This window comes from Rhinolophus ferrumequinum (genome assembly GCF_004115265.2).
Source record: "Rhinolophus ferrumequinum isolate MPI-CBG mRhiFer1 chromosome 5 unlocalized genomic scaffold, mRhiFer1_v1.p scaffold_110_arrow_ctg1, whole genome shotgun sequence".
Lineage (NCBI taxonomy): Eukaryota > Metazoa > Chordata > Mammalia > Chiroptera > Rhinolophidae > Rhinolophus > Rhinolophus ferrumequinum.
Genome location: NW_022680355.1, coordinates 11,185,341 through 11,197,469, shown reverse-complemented (window position 1 = coordinate 11,197,469; position 12,129 = coordinate 11,185,341). Strand labels below are relative to the sequence as shown.

At 35.8% G+C, this 12,129-nt stretch overlaps 1 protein-coding gene across 1 annotated transcript in view; it reads right to left on the bottom strand.

Moving 5' to 3' along the window:
* YME1L1 (YME1 like 1 ATPase) overlaps positions 1-12,129 on the bottom strand; it is a 43,303-nt gene that overhangs the window by 14,618 nt on the left and 16,556 nt on the right. Inside the window, exons 5-9 of the mRNA XM_033100657.1 lie at positions 10,717-10,826; positions 9,279-9,429; positions 8,789-8,872; positions 6,473-6,555; positions 551-641 (exon numbers count right to left, since the gene is read on the bottom strand). Coding sequence (XP_032956548.1) covers positions 551-641; positions 6,473-6,555; positions 8,789-8,872; positions 9,279-9,429; positions 10,717-10,826 — 519 coding nt within the window. The remainder of the gene's footprint in view (positions 1-550; positions 642-6,472; positions 6,556-8,788; positions 8,873-9,278; positions 9,430-10,716; positions 10,827-12,129) is intronic.

Below are 12,129 nucleotides of genomic sequence, written 5' to 3'. Positions count from 1 at the left end.
TTAATCAGTTAAATCTGATAAAAACTGTACGATGTCAGGTGGTTGCTGGACTTATCATGGTGATCACTTCTTTCGGTATATAAATGTTGAATAACTACCATGTTTCCTGAAAATAAGACCTAGCTGGACAATCAGCTCTAATGCGTCTTTTGGAGCAAAGATTAATATAAGACCTGGTGTTACGTTATGTTATATTATACCCGGTCTTATATTACAGTAAAATAAGACCCGGTATTATTATATTATATTGTATTATAATTATATTTATATTATATTTTATATTATATTACATCATATTATATATTATATTTATTGTATTATATAACACCGTGTCTTATATTAATTTGTGCTCCAAAAGACACATGAGAGCTGATTGTCCAGCTAGGTCTTATTTTCGGGGAAACACAGTATGCTATACACCTGAGACTAATATAATATTGTACGTTAGCTATATTTTAATAAAAATCTTTAAAAAAAATGATAAAAACTAAATTAGTAATATATTATAATATTTTTTTATGTCAAGTCTAGTAAAGGGAAGATATCTTACCTTTTGGAAGTTTGCCTCCAAGCACAGTGAATTTTTGTGGACTTTTCAAGAATTCAACAACTTCCTGCAATTCTTGTTTAGCTTCCTCTACCTAAAGTGACACAATTTACCAAACAATTTTAAATTATTAGATTATCAAGCCATCCTCTTTGAAAAGCATAAATTTAGTTGGAAATTAACTTGTCTCTTTGTTTCAGGGAAAGGAGTATACAAAAATTCCCCTTTATAAATACACAAAGGGTTTTCTCCTGGCCCTTGTCATTTATGCAAAGTCTCTTTACATACGCCAACAAAAGCCAGGTTTAACTTCTTGCATTTTTGAAAAAGTGCTTCCTCCAGTTAATAAAAACTGTTGCATTCAAAATTCTAGTCAAATGTGTCATGGCATTTGATTTAGGAAGTCTCAAATCCAGAATTTTTTTAGACCTGGTTATATGCTTCAAGGGCAAATCATGTGGACACACTGTATTAATGACAGGGATCTGTATTTAACTTAATAATTTGTGATTATGAGGCTGTTTTCATTATAAGGAATTACTACTAGATTATAAATGACTCAAGTCCCTAACAAATGCCAAAGGGCAGTGACTAAAATTAGGTTATGGTGTATTGATATTGTTTTGCAAATGGCTGTGGCAAAAAAGTTTATAAGATTTCATGCCCAAAATATTACATTTTGCAGAATTTCCATCGCTATCGAGAATAAAGTGCAACGTGGCCAACTAAGATGGCAAGCAGAACATTAGCTTAACTTTAAAAACTCTGATGTAAGATTACAGAAGCTGCCTATCAGAAATGGTGAGCAATTTTCCTAATTGGCATACTAGAAAAGTAAAAAATATTCAGTGCCGGAATGATACTAAAAATTAGTGCAGACGGCCAGATGTTAAACAATAGTGGTGGCAATATGCTGATTTAAAAAACAAGTCCATTAACGAGGCCAAAAACCAGAACTTGGCTCTACCAAGAAATACAGACCTAGACCTCCAGACTTAAATTTTCTAACGAAAAAAACCCCAAAATCTTTTCATGGATGAAATTTTCCAATTTAAAAACGTTGGCTGCCAATTTAATTTACAAATGTGCTTGTGTGCACTTACTTATATTTATTTATTTTAAATTATACTGGCCAAATAATACATTTGTTAATCCAATTCACCTCACTAGCAGCCAATCTGCAATCTTACATTAGATAACTTTACATGGCTCTCAGTGAGAAAAAAAGAGCTCATGTACACAGAGTAGGGTTAAAAACTGCCTGGGAAGGAATGCACTAAAATATGAAACACATTTTGTGCCAGAGGGCATCCTGCAAATCTAAAATTAAACTCATGATTACGTCTGATTTCTAGAAAATTTCTCAAGACCATTTCCAGGAAATAAAAAATTGTTAAAAGTAAGCAGGTTTTTTGATGGGCTTGAGAGATTCTTTATAGTTAGCCTGTTTAAGTTATTAAAAATTTACCAAAACATTTACAAAGTTAATGGTTAAAAAAAAGCAAAGCTTTGTCCACTCCTACAGGAGGCCCAGAGAAACGCATACATACTAGTATGCTAACCAAGAGACACATACAAGAATAATCACAGCAGCACACTATTTGAGCCCAAACTAGAAACAACCCAAATGTCTCATGTAGAATAAATATAGTGTTATCGTGTTCGTAGAACAGAATACTGTATCATGAAGATTAAGGAACTACAACTCCACTAAACAGCATGGATGGATCTCACAAACATGTTGGGTGGAAGAAGCCATACCTACACTAAATGTATTACATTTATATAAAATTCAAAAAGCGGCACAAACTAATGTATGGTATTAGGACAATGATTATCCCTGCGGTGGGAAGAGATAGTAACTAGGGAGGTTCTGGTAATGTTCTGTTTTTTTGAGCTGTGTTCACTGTGTGAAAATTTATTGAGGTATAACATTTATGATTTGTGCATTTTTGTGTGTATGTTGAGCTTCAATAAAATTTATGTCTAAAAAATATTTTAATGAAAAGAATTTTTTAAAATATTCAAACATACCCATGTACTAAAAGAAGACCACATTCATTTGGTCAAGGTAATGGATAACTTCTAACTACAGGAAAAATTACATTTTCTATTCAAATTACATTTTCTCTCCCCAACCTCTGTGACAAGAGAATTCCCGGTTGAGGAATATAAAAATCGATGAAGAGAAATAGGGTTATAGGGATCAAGGCAATGAATAAAGCTATAAAAGCCCTTATTAATATTTTTATGGTATTGTATATAAAAGTATCCCTACATAATCAGACGTTCTGGGCAAGGAAATGACATTCTTATACAACCTCTTTAAGACTTTGGTAAAGTTGACCACAGGTACTACATCTAGTGGCATATCTATTATGGTAAATGCTACTGAATTACTTTGCTCTATATAAACTTAGATTTTATAGCAAACATCTATTCATATTAGCACAGAATTTTGTGAGGCTCTACCTTATGATGGCCCCTTTCTCTAATGTTTGGTTATCTCTGGCTTTGTACTCAGAAATGGCCTATTTCCAGATGTGTGGTGTGTTAAGGAATGAAGTATATACATTGCAGAGAGAAAGCAAGGCTGTCTCACTGACCACAGCCATGCACAGGTTTGATGCAGAGCAAGCGTCTAAATGCAGACCTCAAAAATGAGAAGGGACCACTGCACTGGTAAGTCTAGTTTTCAAATAGTCACTACACCAACCTCTTCCTCAATTGTTCCCTTTTAGCAATTCCAACAGGGTTCACAGCCATTTAAATTGCAAAGGAAAGAACTGCTTGGTGTCAAATTGCCATAATTTCTGATGCCTCATTCCCCAAAGAGTCAAGGTTGAAAAGTTTATGTATAAATAGGAACTAGAGTGTGGAAAAAGGAAGAGCAGAAATAATATCAGCAGCCTCTTCAGAAGTGGAAGAATCCCCAGAAGTCATGGATTTCATGTACCTCCTGCAGGAAGAATTTCTTCCAAAACGTTCCTCAAGGACAATTACGTTGCCTTTACTTGAACACATTCACTAGTGACAGGTCATTAAATTGCAAGACAATCTTTATCAATCCTTCAAATAATAAAACACTATTATTATGCTTTCTCTACTGCTTATTAATTAGTGGAAGAAAACACTCGTATTGACTGGACTCAACAGAAACTTTGAGCCCACCAATCATATTTTATTTCCCTAATCCATCCATTCCCTAATTCCTACACAATTTCAGACCACCTCTTCCGTCCACATTCGTTCAGCTCATGACTGATTCTGACTCCACTATCAATGAACCCCCCATAAAAGTAGACAGTTTATACATGTCTACTTTATTTTCTATTAGAATAGATGCACTACCCGTTCCAATAAAATTCAAACATTATTAGTAGTCACTTATTCCATTTAATTTCTTTCCATCTCTTATAAACCCACTGCAATCAGGATTTAACCCCAGGCTTTGCCACTGAAATTGCTCTTTATCAAGTACATCAATGATCTTCCCATTTCTAAAGAGAATGGTCAATTCTCATCAGCTCACCACTAGCATTCCACATAGTTGAACACTCCCTCATCATGGAAATTTTCTTCTAGGACACAACCCTCAGCTGCCTCACTGGCAGCTCTGTCTTTTCTGATTCTTCGTTCTCTAGCCTCTGAACTTTTTAATGCTTTAGAGCTGGGTACCTAGGCCTCTTCTCTTCTCTAGTCATATTCACTCCATTGATGATCACAGGAAAACACATGGACTTAACACATCTAAATGTAATCTCTATTATAATTTTTATCTCTAGCTCAAACCTCCCCAGGAAGACCAAAATGGTCTATCCACGTGCCTAGTCAACACCTTCATTTGATATCTCACATATAACACACCCCAAACTGAATTCCTAATCTCTGTCCCCAAAGTCTACTCTACTCACAGTCTTTCTCTCAGTAAATGACAATTCCACCCTTCTAACTGTTAAAAATAAAAATCTTGTGGTCATTCTTGACACGTCTTTCTCTTATACCGTACATTCTAATCTGTGAAGAAACTTTTGGTTCTACCTTCAAAATCTGTATTAAAGATCTAACCAGCTCTCACCAACTCCACTGTTACCGTGTTGGTCTAAGCCGCTATCATCTTTGCCTGGACTATGATAATAAACTGTTTTCTACCTCTGTCCCCTCCAAATTATCATCAACACAATGTCCCATTAAATTTTGTATCAAATCATAATGCAATCTGTTCCTATTTACCTCTCTGATCTCATTTAGTATTTTTGCTAATTCACCTTGCTCATCACTGCATTCCACATAAAAGTAGCCTTTTCAGATCTCAACAAACAAACAGGGTACGTTAATTCTTTACGTCCTTTATTCCCCCTCTTCCTCTGGCAAGAACTGTTCTTTGCTCAGATAAAATGCATGGTTTATTCAATCTTCAAATCTTAAGTGTCACCAGCTCAATCAATCATACGCTGAATACCCCATTTAAAATTGTGATCTTTATCCCAGAACTCCCAAACCTCTTTACACCCTGCTCTATTTTTCTACCGTAATACTTTACCATTTAACATACTCTATTATGTCCATATATACCATAGCATTGTCCAATTCCTGTTAGAATTAAAACTCCAGGAGAGTGGAGACTTGTTTTATTTCTTCTGTCCCAGTACCTAAAACAGGGACTGGCACTTAGGAAAAACAATTAAATATTTGTCGGATGATTTAATTAACTGGCTACAAACTAGCATTCATCCGTTCTGTTCACTCCAGATATAGATGTTTTAGATACTGGAGTTACAAAGATCAGTAAGAGGAACAGGTAAAGAGAAGTACTGTTTATTGAGTATCAACTATGCGTCAAGCACATACGTAATCTGTGAGACTCTAAAGTAACTTGCTCAAGAATACACACCAGTAAGGCAAAAACGAATTTGAAACCTTAGTCTGTTTGACTCTGAGGTCCACTCATTCCACTACACCTTGCTGCTTTCACACATTAATACTAAGCCGTGTCATGAAACAGGTCTGAGGGAAGGGACGCAGAGCCACCACGCCCTCTCTGGATGCGCTACTCTCCCAGCACGACCACTTGTTTACCTGGAAGCTTCCTGAACCTGACTATTGAGATTTTTATGGAGGCTTCCTCATGTAGGTACAATCAGTTATTAACTGCATTTCTAGGCCCTGTCTTCTCCCTAGAGAATGTGGGGTGGGACTGAAAGTTCCAAGCTTCTAATCAAGGCTTGGTCTTACTGGTAACCAGCCCCATCCTAAAGCTATCCAGAAGCCCACTAAAAGTCACCTCATTTGGGGAGGCCGGATAGCTCAGTTGGTTAGAGCGCGAGCTCTGAACAGGGGTGCTGGTTCAATTCCCACATGGACCAGTGAACTGTGCCCTCCACAACTAGACTGAAGGACAACAAAGCTGTAGCTGAGCTTCCGGAGGGGTGGCCGGATGGCTCAGTTGGTTAGAGCGAGCTCTCGCCAACTAGATGGCCGGTTCAATGCCCCCATGAGATGGTGGGCTGTGCCCCCTAAAACTAAAGATTAAAAACAGCGACTGGATTTGGAGCTGAGCTGTGCCCTCCACAACTAGATTGAAGGACTTGGAGCTGATGGGCCTGGAGAAACACACTGTTCCCCAATATTGCCCAATTAAAAAAAAAAAGTCACCTCATTAGAACAAAAGACACTCCTATCACCCAGGAAATTCCAAGGGATTTAGAAGCTCTGTGTCAGGAATAATAGTCAAAGGCGAATAGCTGAACAAAAGATGCTCCTCGTGCTCTTATCACATAGGAAATTACAAGGATTTTCGGAGCTCTGTGCCAGGAACTGGGAGCAGAGACCAATATATATTTTCTATTATTCACACCTTTAGAATCAAATATTGACCTTATACAGTTAATGTTTGAAGAGGTCAAGGTAAACTTTTTAACTTACTCCTTTAACATGCTCAAAGGTGACATTTTTCATCTGGACAGGATCTACTGCAGAATCAAGCCCCGTTGTTGTCCGGAAGCGGACTAAAGGGAAGAAAATGTTCACACATTTGATTCATAAAATTCCAACCACTTTATTTTTTCAGATGCAAGAAAGCAAAGCCCAGGAAAATTAAATATGTAACTTCATATACATTAAGTCAGAGTGAGGAGTAGAAACTAGGTCTTCTAGATTTCTAGACCACGTTCAAGGAACAAATGATTCACATTAAAATGACATCTTTATACTTTCCAATTAAAACTAAGAGTTATATTCCTCTTCTCCTTGTAACAGCTAATGTTAGAAATCCTAAATATTCCAGTGCATAAAAATCACTTGAGAATGTGTTAATGCAGGTTCCCGGGCCATGGCACAGAACTTCTGATTTGTAGATTTAGAAAAAGGGCATTGTATTGTTTGCATGTTTAACAATCACCCCTGGTCATTCTGATACAACTGGTCAGGGAGCTATACTTTGAAATACTTTGCCTTCACCTAGCATTAAAAAAAATGGCACTGACATTAAAAAATAAAGGGTGAAGCTTAACAGCTCTCACTTTTCAAATAGGCTTCCTCTGACAACTTATTTGTCCTTAGATGATGTATCAGTAAAGACATCATTAAGTGTAAGACAGTGAAAGTTTGCTAGGACAGACTAACTATGGTGAACAAGTCAACTATGGGAAACAAAGCTTTCTGAAACCTCCCCACCTCAGGTAAACTTGCGTACTGGACGTATATAAATGAGTAAACTGAGCAATTTCTAATTTCCTCAGAGTATGTCAAAAGTATTGTCTTTAAGATAGATTGAAATACAGAAGCAAAAAAATGAGTAGGCAATAATATAGAGTTAACAAAAAACACTTAACTATCAAGAACAGACAAGCCAAGAAAGCAAATTTAAAACAGTAATTCTACAATGGAGACTAACTGTTTTAGCTCACTAAATTATTGTTTCAAGGCTCTATATAAGGACTGGCCCTGTGGCTCAGGTGGTTGGGGAGCTGTGCTCCTAATGCTGATGTCGCCGGTTCAATTCCCACATGGGCCAGTGTTCTGTGCCCTTTACAGTTAAGATTGTGAACAATAGCTCTACCTGGAGCTGGGCTGGCGTGAGGTGGCATGAGCTGGCGTGGGCTGAGTGGCCAGCAGCCAGCCTGAGCAGCAGGCAGCCAGCCAGTCAACCATCAACTGGCGTGACCTGAGCGCAACGACTTGAACCAGAGTTGGGGGGAGATGGAAGAAGGGGGAAAAGAGGCTTATGTAGATGGACTTAATAAATAATGAAAATAAATTTGCAGCAGGAGCACTCGGACCTAGTAAAAACTTAGAATAATTACTCAAAGGCAACACATTTCATACTTATTTTCCTTCATTTAAGACATCAATTAAGAATAATCAGCTCCATGTCACGCCTCTACCAATCTGCCAGTATCACCTTATCATCCCTATAGTGGTTCTTTTTTGAAAAAAGGAGGTAAGAGATGGTGAATCTAGATATGAAAAGGTATTCCTGGATGTTAAAACTTCATCTCAGGTTTCATGCCACAAAATGTCTGGGGCTACATGCAAGTTCTGGGATGAAGTCCTGATCCAAGTAACCAAAGTTCTTAATACATTAAGTTTTTTTCCTCTCAAGATACTCAATCATAGAGAGAGTAGAAAACACAGGGTGAAAATTAAATGGTAGTTGAAAAAGCAATTAAAATCACTTAAGCCTGACATTATGACTTCATTTTAGACTGGCAAACAGAAAAAATAAATTCAATTTATTAGTCTCTAAAAATACAATTATTTTACTTTGTATTGCTATCATAAAATTCTGCTAAAAATATATTTTTTTTTAGTTTTACGATTAGACAGGTATCATTTTCTAAAAATCTAGGAAACTAACCACTACTAGAAGTTTAAATAACATTTTCACTCTCATAACACAATCCTTGGAATTTTAACAAAATATTACTTTCTCAAAATAAGTAAAACCTGAATTTGTCTGAAGAAACTTTTCCTGTAACCCACAAAATAATGTCAAAATAATAAACCCTCTGACAAGGCAGAAGGTACACCGTGGTACAGATTAAAACTTTTCTACTTAAATGCAAAAAACAATCTCAAAGTGACTCACTCTGAGAAGTCTTGATTTAGGAATGAAAGGCCTAGATCCTAGATCTATAAACATTAATCTTTTCATTCTCTCGGTCTTAAGTGGACTATGAAAGAGAAACAAGTATGTAGATTTTTGAAAATTAATAAGTCAGATAAATAAAAAGTCTTTACCAGATAAAAATGGGTTTTTTAAGAGTCCATAAATGCCAAATAGCAGCAAAACAAAGAGAATCAGACGAGTTCGTCGTAGAGAATCTGGAGGGGGGAAAAAAAGGCTTAAATCAAACGGCATCAATAAGAAACGACAGTTCTATGAAATGCAAACATTAGGTTAGTGATGGCAATCATATTTCATCACATGCTACTTTGGAATAATTGCATAATTGTCTTTTGCTTAACTGCCATGATTTCCTGTCAGCACTCTGTGACAGGAACTTCCTGAAGCCACTCACACTTCTGTCCTTGACTTCAGTTTCTCAGTGGAGAAAGGGGAAATGCCAGCAGATATTTCCATCTCTACACAGCTTAGGTTACAATACAGCAGAATATAACCAATAGAAAGTTCGATAATTATTAGAAAAGTTATTCATAATCACTTGAAGGTAGGACTATGACTTCCTTTCAGACATTCTTCTCAAATACAGTTGTCAAATCAACTTACCATTGGTTTTTTGGGTTAGTGCTTGAGCTTTCAGAAAACCCTCTGCAAAACCAGTTTTAAATGCATCTTGATGAGCTTCAGGTATGTTTTTGTTTTTCATGAGTTTGTCCAAAGTCTCAACATCTGATCCTCTGTCTCTCAAAAGAAATCCCTAAATACACAAAAAACACATCAGTATTGGTTGATTATATAGACGATACCACTCCTCAGAAATATTCTGATCACTCACACACAAAAAATTTACTATAATTCTAGAATTTAAAATTTTTGTCAATGTGAAAAGTTAGGTTAAAACTCAACAATAAATTACTTAATCAATGCTTAGCAAACTAACATTGGACCCTATACCTGTATCAATCAATTAATATAAAGAAACTCTCTGTATGAACACTATACTGAAAACAGGTAACAGGTCACATGTTGACTCAGGGTTCTAATGACTTGATGTTCATACTACTTTAAGTCTGCTACAGGATATCCTCATTAATATCTTAAATGTTTACTGAGCAGATTTCATATACCTGGTTCTGTTTATGTTCTGAAGATGTAAAGATAAATAATGATCTGAATGTTTTCAGTCTATCGAGTAGAGATACCTAAGTTATCGAAATTATTTTCATATTATGTTAGAAGTACTAGGTATGGTGGTAAAATAAATACTACCTAGGCAGTCAAGAAAGGCCTTAAAGATAATGGGATACGTAAGCCACAGGGACAAACAGCATGGACAATCTGACAGAGGCATGAAACAACAGTCTTCAATGCTGAAGAACTGCAATCTTGTATGACAGAACTTTAAAACACCAAGTGATGGGGAAGTTAGGGGTACAGACGGGGTGACACATTGAAAATGAGAACAGAAAATGATAGGTGGAGGCTAAACGATAACGTGCCCTGTGTATCATGGCAGGAATCTGACAATAAAGCAGAGGAACACAATTATTATATTTAATACATTTTAGACAGACTGGTCGGTGGCAGTCTAGAGGCTAGACTGAAGGTAGTAAAAACTAAAGGCATGGGGACTAAATGAATGTTTACAACCATTTCTTGCCTAGATAACTAATAGTCTATGCAATGGAACTGGGGATGAAAAGAGAGATTTAAGAAATATTGAAGAGGCTGGATCAACCAGACTTGAATGAATGTGGGAGGTGAGAGAAGACAGACAAATCAAAGTTGATTACCAGGTTTCTAGTTTGAGTGGATGCTGCTCATTAACAGAGACACACAGGAGCAGGTGCAGTAGGTTGGTCGGGAAAGAAAACAGGGAGATGTTTAATAGGCCAGAGGACAGACAAGTCTGGCACCCAGAAGAGTTGTAGGTATAACGATTACACAGGTTATTCATCCTTTGTCATAAGCAGAAAAATGGGAGAAAATCTCATTTTAATAACCTGAAAATTATTGCTCTTTCAAACAAAAACAGTCTACTTACCTTCACAAATGATGGTGCTATATGCTGTGTTTCTGCTAATCTTTCAGAGGTTGACTGCAGACGTCGTGTCCTTGATTTCAAAGTTTTAAAACCCCGAGACTGTATGAAAACTGAATGAAACAGTATCACATTTACTTCTCATTGTAAATTTTTATAAGAATAGAAAAATGCCTAAGATTCAAAACTCTGACCCCATATCTGTACATCATAGGTTTTCATCTTGTTTTTTTAACACAGTTCTTTGCCTGATACTTCAACACACTTGTCATTAAAATGGACTGAATCTCCAAAATTAACCTTACATATCTTGGCAATTTAAAAATGTTAAAAAAACAGCTAAGTATCAAAGTCAGCGTCTTCTAATTCCTCAAACCCCACTCCTACTTCCAATAGTAGCCAGAATCAACAATTCCATGATTATACTTCTATCTATTTAAACACACGCTCTTTCTGTAACAGTACAGAGCTTTCTACAATTGTTTTCTTTCACTTAATACACTCTGTACAGTTTCAAAATAGGTCAGACAGTGCAGTATAATGGCTGTTTATAGCTTTCCAATTTATCTGAGTATAGCAATTTATTCAACCATTTCCCTACTCCAGACATTAGTTGTTTCCTGTTTATTCTTGCTAAAAATAATGCTGCAGTAAATACATACAATGCAGATATTGTATATATTATCTTTCAGCACATATAGGCTAAATTCCTAAAAGTCAGATTGTAGATGTTTATCTGTTTAACATTGCCCTCTAGACTGTTATTGATTTATACACCCACCAAAGAATAATTGTTCTTTTCTCCACAGCCTTTGCAACAATGAATAATATAAATCTTTTTAATTTCTACAAATCTGATGACCAAAAGTAGTACTTTGTTTTAATTTTCATTTCAGATTAGAAGTTAGGGTAAGTTTTGAAAATATTTTAAATTTGTATTGACTATGTTTATTTATTTAGTGAATTGACTACTCATGACCTTTGCACGTATTTCATTTGTAGAACATGGATGTTATGTATACTAGCCTTTAGTTATATATATTTCAAAGGTTTATTTTAAAGTCTTTGTCTTTTAATTGATACAGTAACTTATAAAATTAATATAGCCCTATCTTTTAATCTGTAGTGTTTTCATTAGAGCGTCCCATCCCCAAACTAAGATTTTAAACGTAGTCTACTGACTTCATCTCATACTTTTAACTTTTTTGTTTTCAGACCTTTATCTATTTGGAACTTTTTTTGTTTTAAGGTGTAAGAATCTCAATCACTTCAATACACCCAAATTTAAAAACAATTTCTTGATTTTCATAAATCTTTAGGCTTTTGATTGGAGTTGTACTGAATTAATAAATTTGGGTATACATTGATACTGTATAATACTGAGTCCTTCCAAAAAAGATAATGGTATTCTCTCAT